Source organism: Ceratotherium simum, chromosome 37 (genome assembly GCF_057802395.1).
Source record: "Ceratotherium simum simum isolate JZ-2026a chromosome 37, ASM5780239v1, whole genome shotgun sequence".
Taxonomy (NCBI): domain Eukaryota; kingdom Metazoa; phylum Chordata; class Mammalia; order Perissodactyla; family Rhinocerotidae; genus Ceratotherium; species Ceratotherium simum.
Window position 1 is genome coordinate 3269459 of NC_141936.1, and position 21826 is coordinate 3291284.

The following is a 21826-nucleotide window of genomic DNA, read 5'->3' on the forward strand; positions in this document are numbered from 1 at the left end:
GGGGATGGGCTCTAAACTAGCACCTCCCACATCGCCCGAGTGCTGAGCCATGCTGTGATACTGTACTCAGAGGGGACCCCCTGCTTGTTTTTAAATATTTGCTTTTTTTAGAGCATCACTTAAAAATGACATCCTTAAGCATTCCCTTATGATTGCATCCTTAAGCATTCCCTTATGATTGATACCAAAAGCAATGAACCTCATGTATGTACACCTACTTTTTAAAACTCAAACTCATTTAACAACCTGCTTTTTTTTCTCTTGTGGTGAGGAAGATTGACCCTGAGCTAACATCTGTGCCAGGCTTCCTCTACTTTGTATGTGGGTCACTGCCACAGCATGGCTTGATGAGCAGTGTGTAGGTCCATCCCCAGGATCTGAACCCATGAACCCCAGGCTGCCGAAGTGGAGCACTCAAACTCATTTTAAACAACATTCAAGCTTACTGTTTGTCTGGTGGTGTGCTGTACTTTGTCACAGCCACGCGTCCCCTGGCGGGTGCAGGGACACAGCAGCTTCTGCTGATGGGCCTCGAGGTCTTTCAGCAGACAAACAAGCCAGCCAGCATTTGGCCCTCAGCGCTGGCTCTGGGCAGAGCCCGGGCAGCAGGGGCAGCTGGGGGGCTCAAAGTGGGAGAGAAATCTGTATGAGAAAGAAATTCCTTGTGTCCTGCAGAGACATCTCAGGTGGACATCTCAGGGTTGTATGCAGCAGTCTGTCATAAACCAGAAGGAGAAGGATGTTTAGACACAAACAGCTCTCGGACTTTCTCCAGCGGTAATAGTTTAAGTGGACAGTGCCTTTTCCAAAAGATCAGAGTGGCCGTGGGCAGTGCACTGGGGTGGCTGGAAGGGCAGAGGCCAGACAAGGAGTGCCTTCCGGAGACTTTGCTCGCAAGAGGTGAGGGCCTGAGCTGCAGCAGGCTGCGGAGGAGGGAGATGCCCTGCTCTCAGATGCAGCAGGTGGAGCCCATGGCCACAGGGCAGTGTGGGAAATTCCGGGGCACCCGACTTAGTCGAGTCTGTGTGGCACAGCTTCTTCATCATAAACACAAATTTTGTTTTAGCCAAAGGATTTTGGTCGCTTCTGGACAGAATGTTTTAAAGCAGCTCCTTTACCCAGTGATGAGGCATTGGAGGGCGGGGCTGGGGGCTCACCTGCCGCCCCATCCTAAAGACAGAAGACTTGGGGCTTCTTGGTGGGTGGGGCTGTGCCCCAGAGAGGATTCAGGGCAGCAGGCTAGGGAGCAGACCCAGAATCAGGAGCTAGAAGTTGCGGGGAGGGGGACTCTGGCTCAGCCTCAGTAAGACTTGAGCAACATTCCAGGCGTGTGAGATGGAGTGGCACGTCAGGATGGCCACATCCCTGGCGCTGGACCCCAAAGTCCTTGACTAGGATGATCGAGGGATTGGCAGAAGCCCCCGAGTCAGAGCGGAAGATCCTGTAGCTGTGGGCAGGGTCTCATTTAGGTGAAATGAGTGAAATCACTTGATTGGTGCCGGTGAACGCATAGCTTCTTTCCTTTTCAGTGTGCGTGTGTGCTTCTCACTCATTCGTCTTCTGAGCATGCTCTTGGGTTTCACGGAGAGAGAGCCCACGGGCTGGACAGAGAGAAGCGTCTGTCAGGATCTGGGGCTGCCTCTCCCAAGCTGCTGCCCATGCCCCCTTTCTGGAGACTGGTGCTGTAATTAACCAAATTCAAATCAGCAAAATGAGTTCACGGTGAGCAGCAGGCACGGTGCTCAGAGAGAGACCCCCGGGAAGAAGAGGCAAAGAACGCACCTGCCTGGGGAGCACTGGCCCTGGACAGAGTGAGGACAGGGAGTGGCCTCGCTCTGGGGGCGTGAGGGTGGTCAGGTGGGTGGCTGGAGGTCATGGACTCCACCATCAGACAGCTTGGGTGGATCTTTCCTCTCGTTTTGTTGCTTTGTGCCCCATGACAGATTCCTTAGGTTCTCCTGGCCTCAGTTTCTCATCAATAAAGTTGGGCTAAGCACACCCATATCCTCCCAGCTCTGGGTGCACCTCCTCCCGCCCTGGGTGCGGACCCCAAGGTCTTGGGAGCAGTGGACGCAGGAGGAGGCGAGGGCTGAACGCCTGGCCCCCAAGCGGAGCCGTCAGTGTCTCACTAAGGGCCTTTGCCTTGTTGGAAACCACATCTGACTCTTCCCTCTGAGGTCCCAGCAAAGGACAGGGAATACCACCTGTCCCGTCTGGCCCCACACCTCCCACTCAAAATAGAACCCGGTGTGGGGGGTTGCCTATCAGTGGATGTGTGCTCTAGTCCTCTCCTCTCCCAGACAAACAAGATCAGCACCGCCTGGGGACCGGCTCCTCTTACAAGACACAGAACCTGGCACGGATCATCTGTAGCAAGTCCTGTAGACTCAGGGTGCGGGACAGTGGACTACAGCCTGGCCCTCCACCCGCCGCTGCTCCTCAGAGCTGCGTAGCCTGTGATCTTTGACCCATAGGCCCCTGTCACCTCCTCCACTTTTTGGGGTTGCCGGCTCCTGCACTGTCTTGTGCTTCTAGGTCCGATGGAAGCAGGGTCCCCAGCACCTTCTGTCTGCCTTGAACCTCTTGAGACAGCGCTGCCCCCAGCCCTGCTGCCCTGAGGGCTGAGAGCTCCTCTCCACACGCAGGAAGAGCCAGTGAGAACGCTCGGAGCTCCAGGAGAGCTTAATCAGAGCTTGATTGCATGATCTGTTTTTTAAAAAGGCATCGAAGCCACATTAATAATATTAATAATACAAAGATTTCAGAGGAAAGGTTTAAACTACTTAAGGGAGTAGAGTGTATTTAGGTGTCCTGCATCATCCGAGAAGTGTCTGCTTTCAAACCTTTGACATCGTTCATTCTAAATAATGTACATCCGTGCGTTTCTGCAAGAATCAGTAATATGAAAGACTTCATTAAATGAGATTTTAGTTACAAAGTGCCTGAATGAATTAAAATGATAATCTTTAATAAACATGATACACACTTAATCCCATGATTTCGACTTGACACTAATTTACGTTGACCTCGCACAATTTGCCCACCTCTTGGTCTTACTTTATTTATTTATTTTTTTCCCCCCAAAGCCCCAGTAGATAGTTGTATGTTATAGTTGCACATCCTTCTAGTTGCTGTATGTGGGACTCGGCCTCAGCATGGCCAGAAGAAGCGGTGCGTTGGTGCGCTCCCGGGATACGAACCCCGGCCGCCAGCAGCAGAGCGCACACACTTAACCGCTAAGCCACGGGGCCGGCCCCCCACCTCTTGGTCTTTAAAGGGCAATTACATGATATGTGAACACATAATGCATAGCCACCCTCTTGCTGTTCTTCAGCACATCATGCATTTGTCACGTGTGCTTGGTGGCCTCTGTGGATGACATTCACACCTGTTCTGCCTCATGAGAAAAACACGTTCACTCATCTGAACATTTGCATCTTCAGGCAGTTATGCCACCCTGGCTGGCGGGCGGATGCTGCCAGGGTTTATACCCAGCTCTTACTTACTGCCCTGTGGTTTGGGGGAAGTTCTTGAACCTCTGTGCCTCCCTCAGTTTTGCCAATGACCCATTCCTTCCAGACTTAGCGCCCAGACCCTTCCCTCAATGCCCACGATTCGGCCAGGAACAGGAGGGAACCAATTGCTGAATGCCCCTTAGGGAAGACAAGACGGAAATAAACACCAATGTTTGCAGCCAGATGTCTGGCCATCAAGGCATGCCTTGCTCTGCTGGGGTTTCAGGGCTCATCTCCTAGCTCCTGGCTCATCCTCACCATCTGAGCACCCACCTCCCAAGTCTGGGACTCACACTGCCCTGAACCAGGCCCAGGGCCGGGCCAGCTGCTACTTCCTGTTGGAGGCCCCGCCCCTTTGCTGGTGATTGACAGCAGGGGGTTGCCACCTCCCACCAGAATGTGGCTGGGGTCTTTTCCTGGACAGGTACAGAGCAGGTGAGGTGGTGCTGTCCCTTCCCACTGCCCCTTCCGGGTGGTGCTTCAAAGACTACCATGACTGAATTTCTGAGCCTCTTCAAATCTTGTAATGAAAGATGTACTGGCAGTTGTTCGACATTGCTGATCCCTAGTTCCATCAGTGGATCCTTCCTGGGGTTTGTGGGGCATCAAACGGCTTAACCAGAGAGTTCATTTAAGCAAAGCGTCGATCCCATATTCATACTGAAGAAATGATACTTTTCCACTTTTAAAAGCAAACTGAGTTTTGTCATATTGATGATATTTAGGGATTTTATTTTTCTCCAGTAGCATCTTCATCTTTATATTTTTAAAGATATTAGCTGCCATGAACTTTTTTTAATAATGATTCTTAAATTGCCCTCTTATGTGACTTCTGATTAATGAAATGAGACCAGAACAGAACAAAACAATCCGTCGTCACCCCACCACAAATCTTTGCTCATTCTGTCAGCGACTTCTTGGACCTCAGCAGAGAAGGTCGTGCACTACATAGAACCCACTTGTTCAGGTCCTCAGACACATCGTCCTATTGGTGGACACCAGGGTCTGGCTGGCGATGACCCGGATTGTGCTCGCTGTTTGTTTTGGGAAACAAACCCCATGCTGATGCGCTGGGAGAATCACTGGCCGCTCCCCTTAGCCTTGTTGAGAATTGTGCTGACCGCAGGTCGGGAGGAGGCCGCGCTGGTTCAGGGCACCATGCTCCTGATGGTCCTGCACCAGGATGGACCTGGTGGTGGATGCTGAGGCTGATTGCCTTGCCCGGTCACCTCTCAATAAGTTGGGATCCAGACTCAGTTCCCTGCACGTAACCGGGAGGGCCTAGCTGAGGTTCTGGGGTGTGCTCCCTCCGAGGCCGTGCAGTGTACCCCAGCCAGAGCAGCAGCAGGCCTCGCCACCTACTAATTCTGTATAGTATTTATTTAGTGAGCGTTTGTCAAGCACGTCCTGGGTGCTGGACCTTGAGCTGGTATGATGGGCAGGGCACAGGCCATGATTCTCAACGGCCTCCAGTTCCACGGGAGGAGGCAAACATCAGGGCAGACCTGTGGGGCCGGGCCGGGGAGGGAGCCTGGACACGTGGAGGTCAAGGCCAGGTTTTTACCCCAAATACAAATAAGGTGGATTGAGGCCCCATCATGAGTGTCCACATAGACCCTGACCCGACTGCTGGCCTCCGGGCACCAGGGTCGCAGCCTGTAGCCTGCATCTGAGCACGCCCCTGCCACCTTCCGAGAGGCCTGCAGGAGGTGAAGCAGCGGTCAGTAGCCTGCGGAGAACCAGAGTGATTATCTCCCATCAGTGTAGCTGCAAAATGTTATCAATAAGCAAATGAATTTCCCTGCGGACTAGTGAGCTGAATGAGATGACTAGTAGTTTATTCTGCCTCAGTGTGGCGTCGCTGAAGTTACCAGGGGACGGGACAAGGCCCGGTTTGTGATACGTGACTCGGTCTCTGCAATGTGGGGAGGGGCTGTGTCATGCACAGCTGAGGCCAATCACTGGCGGTCTGTGTCTCGTGTGGTCTGTGTCTTGTTCGGATGCAGTTTGCAGAAATGGCGGCGCGTGTTGGTGGCGCGGGCAGGAACGGGCAGCGCCTGCACTGCCACATTGTACTCAGGTGGGTTTTCTGTACATCAGGTGCAGTGTGATCAATGGCCCTTCGGCTCTTGCTCGGGCTGGGGCTGTGACTCTACCCTTTTCTGACCTGCCTCAGCGAGGAGAGGGGGCCCCGCTGAGCTTCCAGCCTGGTGGGCAGCCTCCCTCGGGCCTCGGGGGCTTTTGTGCTGGGCTGTCTTCCATCGACTTCGTGCTCTTAAAAAATACGTATGAGTGTGTTCAGAAGGATTTTTAAAAGTCTTTGTTCTGCTTTTCCAAAGAAACTTCTAGAGACGGAGAGGACGGTTAAAAACTAGACAGCTTCTATGTGGAGAAATTGGCTCACGCTATTCTGTGTTCCATCCTGCAAACTTTCACATCTGTCAAACTTGAGCTCCTTCTAGTATGAAAAGTACCTGATGAGATCTTGAACTGAACTTGTTCAAATGCGCGTTTCTCTGTTCAATAGTAAGACTACACTGAGCTCGACGACCGACGGAAACGAGCTGCAGAGACGATCGATGGAGTAGAAAAGATGGCGTGGAAAAGCCCACCGCCTTTAAGCATCATGTAGAGTGTTTTTTTTACATTAAAAAATCACATGAGTAGTGTGCTTATAATAAACTAAGACATAAACTCCCACATCCTGAATCTTGCCTCCCAGAGACAGCTTCTGTTACTAGTTTGGTATCTGTCTGGCCAGATACTTCTCGGTGCCTGTGTGTAGGGTGTGTATATGTGCGTGTGCGACACGTATGTCTAGTTGTCTTTCTGTTAACAAAAATACCTGCTTTGCATTTTGTCCTGTAACTTTATTTTCAAGTTAATATTATATTGTGGACACGATTCCACTTCACTGTATAAAGATAATACCTTTTTTATATTATTCCAATATGTGGCTATTATATAAGTTGTAACTGTTTTCTAGTTTTTATTTTGTCAACAAATATGGGCAACTTTGCTCACTTGTGTGATTATTTCTGTAGGGTAGATTTCTTAAAAATGAAACTGCCAATTCAAAAAGTACACATTTCCTAAAATGCTGAGCAAATTATACCCCGCCAACAGCTTATGAGAGTCCATTATCACCCCGCCCAAGAGAGTACCACCACAGTTCATGCTGACCAACTTGATGCATGAGTAAATCATGCTGCCTTTGATGTTTTAATGAGTAATTCTGTCATTGTTAGTATAGTTGGGTATCTTTATGTGTATTTTCTATCTTCCCTACTGGAACGTAAGCAAAATGCAGCAGGGACCAGGGTGGCTGTGTTGCAGAGCTCCTGGGGTGTGTTCCCACGGACCACAGTATGGCCGGTGCCCCCACGCTGTGCAGCAGAGAGTCCTGGCCAGGCCCTGTCTTTCTTGTCCACTACTTATGCACAGCATCTAGAACCATCTGGACACATTGGGAGAGTCCCTAAATGTTCAGAAGATGAGTGTTTAGTAGCAACTCATTCGTCCATTTTTCAGTGGTTCTTGCAGAATTTGAGGCCATTCTCGAGGCCGACCTGGGTCCCCAGAGTTCTGAAACTTTCCAGAACCTGCTGGGGGCCTCGGTTGCCCTGGGCCACGGTGAGCCCCCTTGACACCAGGTCTCCTCTCATGGAGCAGGATGTCTTGAATTACTTTGTTAGTGATTTTCCCTGCTCTACTTGCTCTATCCCCTTCTGGCATTTTTACTAATTTGATGTTGGACCTTTTCACTCCCATTTTTCAAAATTCTCAATTTTTTCTTCAAATCTCTTCTTTCAACACTTTTTCTTTTGTCCTTGTGGCTTCATAGTGTTTAAAGCTTCCTTTACTGTCCTCTCAGGATTTCAGGAAGGAGCAGCTAGGAGCACGTGCACTATCTCTGTGCTCTGTCCATGTGCCTGCTGCCTCGGTCACGTTCTGAGCATCCTGCTCGCTCAGTCTCTCGCTTCCTCGCTGGCAGCTGGGCGTGGACTCAGGCCCACAAAGCAGTGTTGCTTCCAGATAAACTGACCTCTGTGTGCATACCAGGTGCACTTCTGTTCCCTCTGTCCACCCGACTGTGAACAGTTAAAACGTTCCGACACTGGGAGCTGTTATGCTGTGCTGGGTCTCGGGGAGAACTGAAGCATTCATCACGTCAGTGTCCAGATGGTGGGGTCACTGAGAGGCCTGCTTCTCCATGGAGGTCCTTCCTGCCCACCGAGAGGCAGGTGCTGGGGATGAGGTAGAAGTTGAAGGTTGAGATAGAATGGTTTTGTCTGCCTTAGTCTGTCATTGACCTGATTGCCTTTAAGGAGAAACAGCCTGCCTCCACGTGTTACCCGGAGGGCAGGCACTGCGATCATGGACACAGCACCCTCCATATTTCCTGTTTCGTTAGCCCTCGCTTGCTCTGAGCCACTCTTCTAAGACGCCTCTTTTCTTATGCTCTGGTCTGTCAGTTTACCTGCGTCCCTGTTAGAAGGGGCAAAACACAGTTCTGTAGTCACTCCATGTGGCCACGTCGGGAGCTGACCTGCGTTTTGAGGACCTCAGGTGCAGTCAGAGCCGCTCCGTGGAGCCTTGTGGCTATGTGGCCCCACACGGGGCCAGTGAGATCTTGCAGGCCCGCCCTCCTTGCAGGCAGGTGGCCACTCGCCTGCATCCTGAGCTTTGGCTGCCCTGCAGAGCTGTTTGGTTTACAGGCATTTTGCAAGTTTCAAGAAATGTGCTTGTAAATAGGGAGACTGTAGGTCCCTGTGTCTTCTTTGTGGAGTCTGTATAGCTCATTTCAGCCTGCTCGATCCCCGGACCTGAGGCAGCCAGAGAAGGGGCCTTCGCCAGAGGAAAGGGAGCGGCTGTAGGGAGGTGCGACCTCTGCTGCAGCTCACTGCCCAGCTCAGCCCTAAAACTAGACAAGGGGCCAACTGAGGGCTCCCCGGAAAGAGGCTGCCTCCCTTCCCTCCTGGTCCACGCGCCTGCTGCTCAGCTCCCCTCCCCAGCCCTGCCCGGGACATTCCGTAGGGGAGTCGGTTCTGAAGAGCCCAGAGGGACAGGGAGGGCCCTGGCTTCACACATCCCCCGGCAGTGCCAGCGTGGAGCCGCCCTGTCCGCTCAAACCATCATGCAGGCAGGGCCTTCCCGCTTGGTTTAATGCTCTGTTGTCCTTGTCTTGAGTGAAATTGTTGACATCTGGGACGCCAGCTCCTTGTGTCCACTTTGCCCAGGCCCTGCTCATGATGGGGGCCCAGCAGGTGGGGCCGGCAGGGGCAGGGTGGGGTGGGTCCTGCCTTGGGTCCTCCTCTGCAAGATGAGCACTGGTGAGGTCACCTGGAATCAGGGAGGCTGCGCAGATCCGTCAGTTTCATGTTCAAGTGTAGTGGGTCTGAGGGAGACCAGGAAAAAGATAACAGAATAACTTCAGGTAGTGGAATGGCTGCTGTGAGGAAAAGGAGGCGCTGCGGCCGTGGGCGGGGGGGTGTCGGGAAGCCTGGGGAGGGCTGCTGACTGAGGCCCGAGGACAAGTAGCAGCAGCTGGGGGAGGTGGGCGGGCAGGGTCAGGAGGGGAGGGGCCAGGTGGGAAGAGGCGTGGGGCATGTCCGGTACAGTCTGTAAGTCACACCAGGAGTCTGGGGTCCTCAGGCTGGGGGACATGGGAGGATGGACAAGGGGCAGGATCTGTCTGTGCCGTCCCTCAGCCCAGTGCTTTGAATGGGGGATGACCTGCAGGGCCTGCAGGGGGTCGGGGCCTGGTCCCGGTAGCACGGCTGGTCCGTAGCTGGCCCAGGGTGACTGCGTCAGGACCTTCCCACCCACACACCATCTCCTGATGCCACACGGGTCCCGCTCCGCCACGTCGGGGTGGCCACCGAGAGGGGCCCTCCCACCGGGCTCGGGGGCCCACGAGCTCCCTGCATGGGGACTGCCTGCCCTGGATCTCCGAAGCGGCTTCTCCGCGCAGCCCCCAGCTCCTGTCCCGAGGCGGACAGACGCCTGCTGAAACCGCAGGTCGTTTCAGCTGAGATCCTGGTGGTGGGAGAAGTATTGTTTTCTTGCCTATTAACCAGATGGGGTTTTGGCTTTTTTTTCTCTTTAAATAATGATAAGTTAGAAACTCAATGTGAAAATAGAAATGAATGAAATGTGAGTCTACAATGGTCTCAAAATAAGTGTCAACTAAATGGAAGTGGCTCCTCTAGCCATGAAGGCTGTTTGTAGTTGGATCCTTTTCGTCTCTCGTCATGGGAGTCCTATAGTGAGCGGGCCCGTGCTTTATACCCCAGTGCGGCTAGCGGCAAGAGCATCTCTCCCTGTACCTGTTCCCTCAGAGCAGGCTGAGCGTCTTGAGAAGTCTGGCGCCGTCTTAAAGCACGTCTTTGATTTCTCTGGGAAGCTTCATTGTGGTGGCTTGCCTCGCCCCCTCCTTCCAGGACCCACAGAGCAGCTGCTCTTTGCCCCTGGCCTCTCTCAGGGTCACCTGGGGTCCCGGGACTTGTCAGCCCTGCTGCTGTGCTCCCCAGAGGTGGACTCACAGTGGCCGTGAGCTGCATGCATGGGCTGATGTTTATAACCCAGACCATCTTAGTTCTGATTCCAGGGGGAAATTCACTTGTATTGCTTGTTGCTCTGGAGAGCAGTGAACTTCCTGTTCCAGAAAGATTAAAAACAGCAGGGTTGCTGACTAAAAACAAAAAAAGAGGTAAAAATTCTCTAATTTGCAAATCTACAAGTAGTAGAAGCTTGAAAGTAGTCAAGTAAAACGTCAGAACTCAGATGTCTCACCGTGTGGCCTCACCACCATTCTGGCCTCATGGAGTTGGAGGTTCCTGTGCCGGGGATCCAGATGGAGCGTGCCCCAGGTGTTGTGAGGCACCCCTCTTCCCGAGGCAGCCTCACACGGAGCACCCCAGCTCCCCAGAGTCCTCCTGCCCCAGAGGTTGACTGACTGGTCTGGGGTGGCCTGAGCTCCTGGTACAGAGGCTGTGGAAGTGCAGTGGGCTTCGGGTCGCAGGTTTGCAGATGGCTCTGGCCACACAGCAGAGCTGTTAACAGAACCAAACCACCCGAAACACTGTGCCCTGGGGTCAGGGGAGTCTGAGGGAGACAGAGGCTGCCTGTGCTCAGGTGTGGAGAGCTGGCGTCCCTCATCCTCTCTGCGGGGCAGAGTTGGCCTCAGCGCCCTCATGGTGCCAATCACAGGGGCTGGGAGCTTGAGCGGGCAGCAGCTTCTGGGCTGTTACCCGTGGGAGGAGTTTTGATATGCAGGTGGACAGGAAAGTGTGTGATGTAGAAGTCGTAATAACATTCATGGGCCAAACTGAAACGACCACTGACGGTCCGTTTTCCTCCAGCTACTGGTAAAACGCAGTGACAACGTCGTTTGTGGGATTGCCCAACACACACACATATATATATAGCCCCGTGTCTGGAGAGATTTAGCCAAAGGCATCAGGCATGTTTTGTTCCTTATTTGGGACTAAAACATTCTGCACCCAGGCCTCAGGAACTCGGCCTTCGCTCTGCCCTGGAACAACATGTTGGTGTTAAGCGAATATTTACCCAATGTGCTATTTTTAAACCACCAATGAGATAAACGCCAATGAGATAACCTTGACCCTGGTTGTGTCTGCCTGGCTGTAATGACATCTCCTTTTCGTGCAGCTTCTGAACCCAATCTGAAATTACGGTCCAGGCTAAAGCAGAAAGTGGCTGAAAGACGGAGCAGCCCCCTGTTACGCAGGAAAGATGGGCCAGTGGTCACCGCTCTGAAAAAGCGCCCACTGGATGTCGCAGGTACGTTAGACGGGTAGTTATGACCCCACTGCCTGCCCACCCGCTGCGTTCCCCAGAGGCCCTCCTGCTGTGGTCCTTTCCTTCAGTGCCTCTGAAACCTGCGTCTCCGCGTGGCCCCCTGGGCCCCAGGTGTTCTCGTTCCCCTGGTTCCAGCAGCACAGGTCGCTGAGAACCACAGTGGGCGCCCTAGCAGGGGCGTCTCAAGGAACATCCCTGCACAGCCTGTCTCTGCTCCCAGCATCAGTCAATAAAGCTGGCTTTGCCTGGGCCCAGGCATGGCGAGAGCCGTCCGGTCTGACGTTGCACGAGATGTTTACAGGAATTGTAAGTTGAGGTTTCTCCGAAGGTGGGGTTTTTAACCGATCCTGCCTATTAGTGGTGAATCACATGTTTCTGCCTTGCTCCACTGCCCATTAAACAGCATCTGAACCACTGGAGAGCGTTAAAGCCTTCCTGGCAAGAGTCCGACAGGTGGGCAGACGGAAAGCAGGGAGCTCACTCCTCTCAGCTCTTAGCAAGCACGTTGCTCTCGGCCCCCATCTAGTGGTCGACATGCAGAAGTACACCCGCCAGGCAGAGCGGTGTCCTGAGGACCCCATTCCTGAGAGGCACCCTCCTTCCCAAGGGCATATCCCCTTCCTGAGGATGCACGCCACTTCCCAAGGTGTACCCCACCTCGAGGTGCACGCTGCCCTTGGACACACCCCCACCCCGAGGGTATACCTCACTTCCATAGAGCACACCTCCTGTTTTGAGGGCACACCCCACTTCCCGGGGTGCCTCCCATGCATCAAGGGTATACCCCAATCCAGAGGGTGCACCGCCATCCTAAGGGTGCATCCCACTTCCAGAGGCACACCCCAGTCCCGATTGGGACTGCTGAGTTCCTACCATAGATACACTCTAGATCCTTTTCACCTGATATTAGTCACAAGCACTTTTGGCTCCTTTCATGGTATTTTCACTTGTGCTGGTACAAATAATGTCATGATGATTATGTGCTTATATTTGTTTCCTTCGACCAGATTCTTGGAGGTGGAATGAAAAAATAATCAACATTATTGAGTTGAAAATGGACGAAAAGCCAGCTATTTCTTATTGCCCCAAAACGTTGTCCTGATTTCCCGTGCATGCGTGCGACAGTATTTATCTGGTGATACTACTAGGAGACACACGTTTAAAGAAAGATTTGATGGAACCCAGTGTGTAGCTGGAGACAGGACAAGGACAGAAAGGTGTCCAAGGCAGGGTCATGGTGGACTGCACCCAAGGGCAGGGTGGTGGCCACGGTCAGAGATGGGCGGAGGCGGAGTAAGCGTAACACCTGTCAGCCCAGGTGGCCTTCTCAGTGGATCCCAGTTAGTGCAGTGCAAGTAAGCATGATTTTCCCAGGTGGAGAAGCGGGCTCTGGATTGGGTGTTTCATGGAAGAGGGAGAGGGCGGGGAAGAGCAGGAGGGGCGGGGTGGGGACTGGGTCCTGAGTTCATTATCATGCCTGGGAGAGTGGACCGACCTGTGCAGCCTCTGTGAACCCCGGAGGGGTGGGAGGGGGACCCTGCCCCTGGCAGGTGCAGACACCTGCTGTGAGGATGTTCCTGGGTGGACGGCTGCTTGGTGCAGAGGAAGAAATCGTTCACGGTCTGCTAGATTAACTGAGATATACATTTGCCCTTGACATCTCCTTCCAGCCGTGTGAGCTGGGGGCATGACATCGCCTCTCTTTGCCTCAGTTTCCTCTTCTGTGCCTTCCTCAGGGTTACTGAGGGATGAAGGAGCTGACAGAAGCACAGCTCTTGGAACCAAGTCTGCCGGGTTGGGAGCTGTGGAATGGTTGCTCTTGTCCCCATCGTCACCCTTGTCCTCCTCACTGACACCTAGCATTATATCTGGAACCAGTTTTCAGAATCTGCCTGGCCCACGGGGCAGCCACAGGCAGCTCTGTGGTCACCAGCCTCTCGCGGGCTCGGGCAGCACTTGAGTTGGTGTGAGCGAGTACCTGCGCACTCCTGGGCTGGGGGGAGCCCTGGGGGCCGTGGGAGAGGCTTTGCTGGGAACCGTTCCACCTTCCGGCTCTGAAAGGTGGCCTGGCTCAGCACACCACCCCCAGCGGGGCTTTCCTTAGGGAAAATGTCCCTCAGCCTCCCCTCAGTGTCCCAGCCTGCCATTCCTTCCTGACCTGTGTATTGTGCGAGTCCAGATTGGGGACGAGGGTCTGAGCGTTGCGAGTGACTGTGAACGGCGGACACTCAGAGGAGCAAAGACAGCAGGTCAGGGCTAGTTTTCTGTGGAAGGTTTTACCAAGTGATGTTATTGTTAAAATGCCTTTCAACTAAACAAGAACACATAAAAGCCAGATGAGCCCTTGTGTTACCATCGACGGTCACAGCGGCTTCCTGAAGCGTGCATGCACGGAAGAGCGATAGTGGAAGGAAGGAGAGCTGGGGTGAACGTGCCCCTCCTCCGTCACAGTCAACTCGGAGCGTGCCCACAACGAGCAGGGGGCAGCCCCTTACACCTGACACTTCCTTGGAGAATATCTCGGTGTGTTTTCAGATGACTGATGAGTCGCAGAAGCCACGAGCTGCACTTTCCCCTGGGTGTTTGGTATCATGTAGGAAAAATGAGAGGATTTAGTTCAAAGTGAACACCAGTGTGGGTGGCTCTGTCAGTGAGCACAGTGAATTTGACCTTCACAGTTCACAGTCATTTGGCTTCTGTGTTTCCTGGTCTTTTGTTGTTAGAATATTTTGTTTAAGAGCTTATCTTTCTGGTGTTTAAGATCATCTTGAAATTCACAAGAGGAATAAAACTGATAATGCACAGCTTTAAAAGGCTCAAGTGGGGCACCTGGGAGCCGTAGGTTTGCCAAGCTCCTGAGGCAGTCCCTAACCTGAAGATAGAGAGTTAGCCCCACCGTCCCTGCTCAGGCGCTGTGGTCACGTCCGCTGTCCCTGCTCGGGGGCCCTGGTCATGTCCGCTGTCCCTGTTTGGGGACTGAGGGTATATGCTTTCTTGATGGGGTTTCTGCCAATCAGCAAGCTGAAAGCAGAAATCCATGGGGCGCCAAACCAGCTCAGGCCCAGGAAAGCATGTCCCGTGTCCTGGCCCAGGACCTCCGTGCCGAGTGAGGCTCACAACTGTCTCTCCCCTCCGCAGACTCGGCGTGCAGCAGTGCCCCAGGCTCCGCGCCCAGCTCGCCCAACAACAGCTCCGGGAACGTCAGCACGGAGAACGGGATCGCGCCCGCCGTCCCTAGCATCCCGGCCGAGGTCAGTGCCCAGCGCTCCTATTGGCTTGCGTTTTTCCGTGCCGGCCCCGAGGCCCAGTCAGAGATCTGAGTTGCTTCAGATGCCCACTTTGTACAACTGCCCTGCAATCTTGACCTTCCAGGTTGAGGTGGGGGAAACTGACGAAGGAGGCATCCTGGAAAGGACACTGTGAGAAGGTTCTGGAATCACTTGGAGGGAATGAGGTCAGACTCGAGAGGGAGAGGGGGGTGGCTTCTTCAGTAGCCTGGAGGCCCCGGGGCTGTCTGACGGTCGTGTCCTTGTGGAGACCTGGGTGGGGGCAACTTCCCAGGCAGTGGGTTCCAGGACCTTCACTCCATGGGTTCATTTCACTTCTTATTCACTGGGCTCCCTCCGTTTGTCCCACAAGGGTCTCTGGAGCCCCCACCTCGGGCCAGCCCCATGCCAGGCCCCAGGAATCGAGGGCCAGGCGGCCAGCCCAGGGCATGCTTCCACACAGCTTCCTGGGTGGCCTGGGAGGGGCAGGCACTGACCAGTAGGTGAGGAGGAGCAGAGAGTTCCACGCTGGCAGAGCGCGGCTCTGGGTAGGGTGGCTGCGTGGGGGAGCCGCCTCAGCAGTGGCTTTCCCGGTGAACTGAGCCAGAAGTGCCGTCTGCTTTGTGCTGCAGACAGCTCTGCTGAGTGGGGGGTTCTTCTGAGTTCTTTCGCAGTTCCTCCGAACTTCAGGAGGCTGTAATCAGATGCAGTTATTTAGTTTCCTCTGTAACTATTTAGAAGTGAGTCCTGCCCTTCCAGAGGGTCAGCAGATCTTCGTTGGGATACACAGGCACAAGTGCTTAGCTTTTTCATTTCAAATTTCTAGACACTTTATGTATAAACAGATTTTTAGAAACAAAGATGGCTACAGGAATGAATTTTGCATGACTGCCTCTAGTTTGCTTAACCTCAATTTTCTCTTCTTTTGCCTTCATACATCTATTTCTTTTACTACCTGTCCTTGTCAACAACCTACCTGTTTAAGAACTTACTAGATTATTAAAAGTTTTAACAATCCTTCTCTGTAGGATGAGGTCATAGCTGAGGTCTCCGTGTAACTAGCCTAAGAACTCAGCCTGAAAGTTGCTTCCTGGAACAAGATGTTCATGCTAGGTACATCTTGTCAATAGCAGTCATGGACCCTGATTTTTATTTAATATGGGCAGTTATGTACCTAATGGTTCCTATTGTAGGATGCCTTCTGTGGGTGGGTCTGTATGGTTCTGGTTTAAATTATGTGTTAATTTTGACAAATCGTGTGTTAATGTCAATTAAGCTACTGCAGATTTATAGACGATGTCAAAGGAGTCACAAGAAATGCACAAAGTGCAGGTGTTCCTGGTTTACATCAGATGTTCATTATCATCGGCAGGGCTGGGCTTTGAAAATTTGATCCCATGTGGATGTCTTTTGTGGATTTCAAGTTTTGTTAGAATTGGACAATTCCCTGAGAACTTCCGTGCTTCCTAAAGCCAAGGGCTGGCCGCTCCTTCTCCTCTGGTCCAGAGGTGGCATGGGGTCCTCGTGCGGGTGGGGAGGCACAGCGGGAGCAGGGTCCCCGGCCTGGCTCTGCCCCTCCTTTCACTGTTATACCTCGAAGGCCCCTGGACTGAGGGAGGCTCAGCATCCCCACCCTCCACCTCCTTTACACAGAGGAAGCAGGGCTCCCCGACCCGTAGACAAGAACTCCTCCTCGGTGGAGGCGCTCTGTCCAGTTCAGAAGCCCAGGGTGATCCGGAGGGCGGTGTGTCCGGCAGGCGCTCTGACCCCGGCCTGGACTTCCTGTGGAATAGCGGGAGGCTGACGAGCCCATCACAGGGCATATGGAGATGGCCAGCACCACAGATGTGGACAAATCCAAATGCAGATAATTCTCAGAAGGCTGCTTCATTTCTAAAGAGAAATTAGGTTAAAAAATAGCCTTGGTTATAGAGAGGAAGTTATAACTTTGTAAACATTGGAATGGTTGCCTATTTTGTTCCTGGATAATTATAAAACAGTGGAATCGTGCTTTCCTTGGCAATCTCAATCATTTTCTCTAAAGCATAGCTGTTGGTATTTCTTCTACTTGCAGTAAAAACATTTTTGTCTAGGACAAGCGCTTTCGCAGGAGCCCTTTACCATTGCTGTGCAGTTGAACATGTGAGCACACTAGAGCTGCCCGGAGCGATTTCCCTGGGACGAGCACGCTAAGTTCCTCCAGGGGCAGAAAGCCAGTCCTCCCTGTTTTCTTACAGTGTGAGGACAAGGTCTATAAGGTGTGTGTGTTTCCACATGACACCGAAATATGACACCATTAAACATGGCTCCTAGGGAGTTCTGCACGGTCCGGAATATCCACACTTGCACCCGGAGAGGGTCGTCGCTCTGTCCTCCCACAGCGGAGAGCTCGTTTTCTAGTGGGGACTGCAGACAGTCCACCATTGTTTACAACAACTTATAATAACCCTCAGCTCGTAGGTTTTCTCCTTGGACGTGAAATTTTAAAGCACTCAAAATGTTTCTCATCCTTAATTACATAGTCCACTGTGAGAAGGACTAGAAAAAATCGATTATGTGTTCATTACTAACGTTATTTCCCATCATGCACACTTCTATCTGCCAACCCCCCTACTCGTCATGCAGAATCGCTCACTCATTCTCTTCGTGGTTTGCTCATTCGTTCAGCATACTTAGTGAGTGTCCATCATGTTGGTGATATAGTGAATAAAACTGTGTCCTTCTTAGCAAAGAATGTTCGTTCCGGAAGCAAAAAGATGTGAAACATCACAGTGATTCAGATCCTCAGAGACTGCTGCTGTCGCCCCTTTCTGTCTGTCCTAATAATCTCTACTGTTGACTTACGCTCGAACAGTCTACATCTGCTACGTAAAGAGTGGGCAGCTCTACAGCTTCTGTTTCTAACTTACCGACACACCGTGAATACATTTCTAAGCAATCAACGAGACTTTTCCTGACCTCCTGTTGGATAAGTGCCCTTCACCTCCGTGGACGTGGCTGCAGGGGGCACTCCTGTCGCCACGCCTTTTCGTGCATCCAGATTATTTCCTAAGAGTTCTTCCTGAGAGTGGAGTTTGAGGATCAAAGCTTAGATCAATTTTTAAGGCTTTTGACATGGATTGCCGAACTGTCCTGCAAAAAGAGTACTCCAATTTGTAATCCACCCAGCAGCAGTTTCTGTTTTTCTGGGCCAAGATGATGATATCAGTTTTTAAAAATCTTTGCCAACTTGATAGGTTTTTAAATATGTTTTTAGATTACTGATGATGCTGAGGTTTCTTTCACGAGTTTATTCTCCTTAAATATTTGTTCTCCTTTTGTCCTTCGTCTTTGCCATACACTTTTCTCCTTGTTAATTATTGTTTGATTTGTGAGCTCTTTATATATTAACTGTTGCCTACCCTAGATGTCAATATTGTTGTCACCATTATTTGCCTTTTACAGGGATTTGCCTTTAGGGGATTTTTTAATCAATATTTTCCCATTGATTCTGCTTCTGATGTCGTTTGGAAAGACTTTTCCAACTCTAAGAATATATTTTTAAGTTATTTTAACTTATAAATATATAAGAATATATTTTTAAGTTAAATTATCCTAGATTTTCTTCTGATAGTTTTGTGATGCATAAGCAATTTGAATAAAAACAAGCAAGAGTTGGATGGATTGTGAAGCCATGCTTTAAGTGTCGTACTCGCGTGTATGTTTTGATTTGTTTGTGTGTTTTTGTGCTCCGGTATCTCAGAATTGGGCCTGGCCTGCCCTGGAGTGTTCTCTGTTGTCCTTTCTCTTGGTGTGTGTTGCCAGTGCTTGGCCGTAGTAGACTGTGTGACCGCCGTCATGTGTTCTGTCTCCAGACCAGCTTGGCGCACAGACTCGTGACGCGAGAAGGCTCCGTGGCACCGCTCCCCCTCTACACGTCACCCTCCTTGCCTAACATCACCCTGGGTCTTCCTGCCACCGGCCCTGCCACTGTAAGTAGGCGTCCTTGGGGCTGTGTGGTGTGGGGCGGCTGTCACCGGGCCATAACCCTGGATGTCACCTGTGTGCCTCTCCAGGGGGCGGCAGGCCAGCAGGAAGCCGAGAGGCTCACTCTCCCAGCCCTCCAACAGCGAATCTCCCTCTTTCCCGGCACCCACCTCACTCCCTACCTGAGCACGGCACCCCTGGAGCGAGACGGCGGGGCGGCTCACAACCCCCTTCTGCAGCACATGGTCCTGCTGGAGCAGCCGCCCGCACAGACGCCCCTCGTCACAGGTGAGCACCAGGCGGGTCTCGGGCGCGGGCTCTGGCAGTGGTGGGCCTTGTCGGCTCGGGGAGAAGGCAGGCAACGGAGCTGTTTCTACCCCAGGATTTCCGTGCACTGCTCGTCTCACATCAGGGGGAATGTTGGATAAACCAAGGCTCACTTGCAAAGCTAGGTGGAGGCAATAAAAATAGATGTCGGCTGTGCCGTCAGTTTAATTTCTCGAGAGGAGGTTGACGGCTCTTCTGATTTGCTTTTCCATCTGGATCAAGTTGAACATGTGATGGAAGCACAGAATTGACTCTGGTAAATAGTTCCTATTAGCAGTAAAAATGTTTTTAAAATATGCCCCTATGTCTAAGGGGTGGTTATATTTAGAAAAAATTGGAAATTTGTTATGAAATTTGCATAGCAATAACGGTGTAAAAGCGTTACTTAAGGAATGACGGAATGTGGGGCGTTTGCCGTGAAACGAGAGCATGCCCTGCTGTGCGTTGTCGTCTCACATCTGTGCACCATCTGTTTGGCTTCCTGGAAATCTGTTTATTTGTTCGGAATTAAAATCTACAGTAACGTCAGGGTGGTCACCGAGTCCTGACCTATGGGCAGTGCGGGTCTGGTCGGTGGGTTGGGTTTGGTTTTCTGGTTTTGTGCTCATTTGCCTCTGGAGCACATGGTTCTGTGGAGTCACCAGGCTGGTCTGGGTGTGAGGGGCCGTGTCCTGCCACCGTGGGTGGCCATGTAGACGGCGAACTCCATTTTCCACTAGTGCCCCTTTGTGTCTGTGTGTCCTCGGTGTCCCCACATGGCTTGCGTTGGTGTCTCTGCCCTTTACAGGGTTGAGGGGTCTCCAGTGTACCTGGGGGAGCAGAAGCCCTCGCGGTGCGTTTCCCTGGCTTTCAGGAGACGGCTCGCGAGCATTTGGATCATGAGGGTGTATCTAAAATCGCATCCGAGCTGTTAGGCGCTCCAGATCGGGTGTCAGGAGTGCGAGTGGAGGAGGAATCTCCTCGTATCATTTCTTAAAACGTCAGGTGGGTCTGGCCCTCTTTGTGATTTCTGGGACCCTTGCTCATTTCACTTCATCAGAGAGGAGTCTGTTTATCACTCGCCTCGTCTCCTCGAAATCACTTTATTGTCCACGGTTAAATAGCATTCTTAATCTCACGTGTCTCAGGTTCTTAGAAAATAGCCCTTTCTTCTCGGGCTTTGGTAACAGTTTTGCACAAATCTCACCTCTCCAGTAAATGTGTTGAGCTCGGCCTCTGGTGGGGTTGATGAGGTTGCTTCTTCTGCCCTTTGTGTGTGGTCTGGCAACCCTTTTTGTTACGACGGCTGCCGACAGCTTGCCTCTTGGCACTGAGACTCACTGGTGGGTGAGTTCTCAGGCCCTTTGGCATCAGGTCCCCTAGCCCGTTCCGTCCTGCCTCTGCCCTCTTTACCCGGCAGGCTCGCCTCTGTGCTGCTGTGTGCCACCGCACCATGGCTGCCTGCCCACCCACCCCCAAATCCACGGGCCCTTTCTCTCCTGCACGGCCTCTCCAGTGGCTTTCTCGTCATCCCGGGCACCCCAACTGCAGGCAACAGCACAGTCTCCTTCATCCCCAGCTCTGTGGCCTTAGGGAGTCTCCCATTCACCTTGTGCCTCAGTTTCCCCTTCTTTAAAGTGGAGATAATATGAGTATCTGCCTCGTTGAGTTTTTGAGGGTTAGATGAGTTGTGCGTGTTAATGCAGGGTGACACCTGACACCGGTGAGCCGTCTTTAGATGTTGGCTGTTACAGTTGTGGTAGTTACTTTTGGTGTTCTAATTGTTATCCTTCAACCTCACTCTCTCCCTTGCTTTCGCCAGCCAGGCCCTGTCCTTCCCAGGGTCTCGGGGGCCCTTCCCCGCTCCCTCCCTGGGATCATGTCCTTGCCTCCAGTCTCTGAGGATCACCCTACACCCTTGTGGGAAGTCGCCTCGTGACCGGGTGGCTGCCTCTGATCCTGTCCTCCAGCTCCACCAGCCTCTCAAGGCCTGGCAGGCCCTCCCCCTGTCCAGAGCCGTGCCCTGCAGTGCAGGAGCACCAGTCACATGTGACCATGAACATTTAAGTGGAAAGTTAAAACCAAACTAAAATTCGGTGTCTCAGTCACAGGTGCCGTGTAGCAAACGCTCGTGTGGCTGCTGGCTACCGACACTGCGAACCTGGAGCGTTCCATCAGCACGAAAGTTCCATGGGCCGGCGCCGGCCTGGAGTAACATCCCAGCTCTTTCCGTAGGAGCAGGCCTACTCTGGGCCTCTCCCTCCCCTCCCCTGTGCAGCACCCACACATGTTGGTTTCCTTCTCCCTGACTGGGCCGCTGAAGGTGGCTTCTGGAAGCCACTGTCCCTCTCTGAAAGCCCCTCTCCTCCCTCAGGCCCCGCTCCCGCAGGCGCGGCCCTCCTCGCTGTGCTCTGCCCGCATCCGGTGCAGTTCTGTCTGCCTCGGCACAGCTTCTGCTGACCCTTCCGTCCCTCCTGCCTGACCCCCTCCCTCCTGGAGAACAGACTGCATTTTCCTACAATTTTGCGATGGCCCTTCCTCTCCCAGCACCCACACGGTGTTTGACGCATGATAGGTACACAGTAAATCTCTCTGGGATGGAACCGAGGGAAAGTCAGGTTGCCGAGAAGCTCGTGTCTGTGCAGGACCAGGAAGAATCACCGTGGGTTTGCCTGTGTCTGTTTGAATTTCTGCAAGGGGTCGGCCCACAGACCTCCCTTCTTGCTGATAGTCACAGTGGATGGACGGATGGAATGTCAGAGCTAGAACAACTCCGTTTCACAAATGTCTTGGAAACAGAGGCCCTGTGGGGGGAGTGTCTGGCCCGGGTCCCAGGGGAGCAAAGGTGCAGGGTCTCGGTGCTGCGTCCCCTCTCCCCTCAGGTGCATGTGATGCCCCGCCTCCGTGTGGCTCATGGGGTCTTGACATTAGCTGCCCACATGACGCACC

The 21826-nt window shown here is 52.6% G+C and overlaps 1 protein-coding gene across 5 annotated transcripts in view; it reads left to right on the plus strand.

Annotated features, from left to right (window-relative positions):
• HDAC4 (histone deacetylase 4) overlaps positions 1 to 21826 on the plus strand; it is a 339331-nt gene that overhangs the window by 237726 nt on the left and 79779 nt on the right. For all 5 annotated transcript variants that reach the window (XM_087424602.1, XM_087424600.1, XM_087424599.1 and 2 more), the window contains exons 8-11: positions 11190 to 11321; positions 14478 to 14590; positions 18460 to 18576; positions 18661 to 18859. In XM_087424602.1, coding sequence (XP_087280728.1) covers positions 11190 to 11321; positions 14478 to 14590; positions 18460 to 18576; positions 18661 to 18859 — 561 coding nt within the window. The remainder of the gene's footprint in view (positions 1 to 11189; positions 11322 to 14477; positions 14591 to 18459; positions 18577 to 18660; positions 18860 to 21826) is intronic.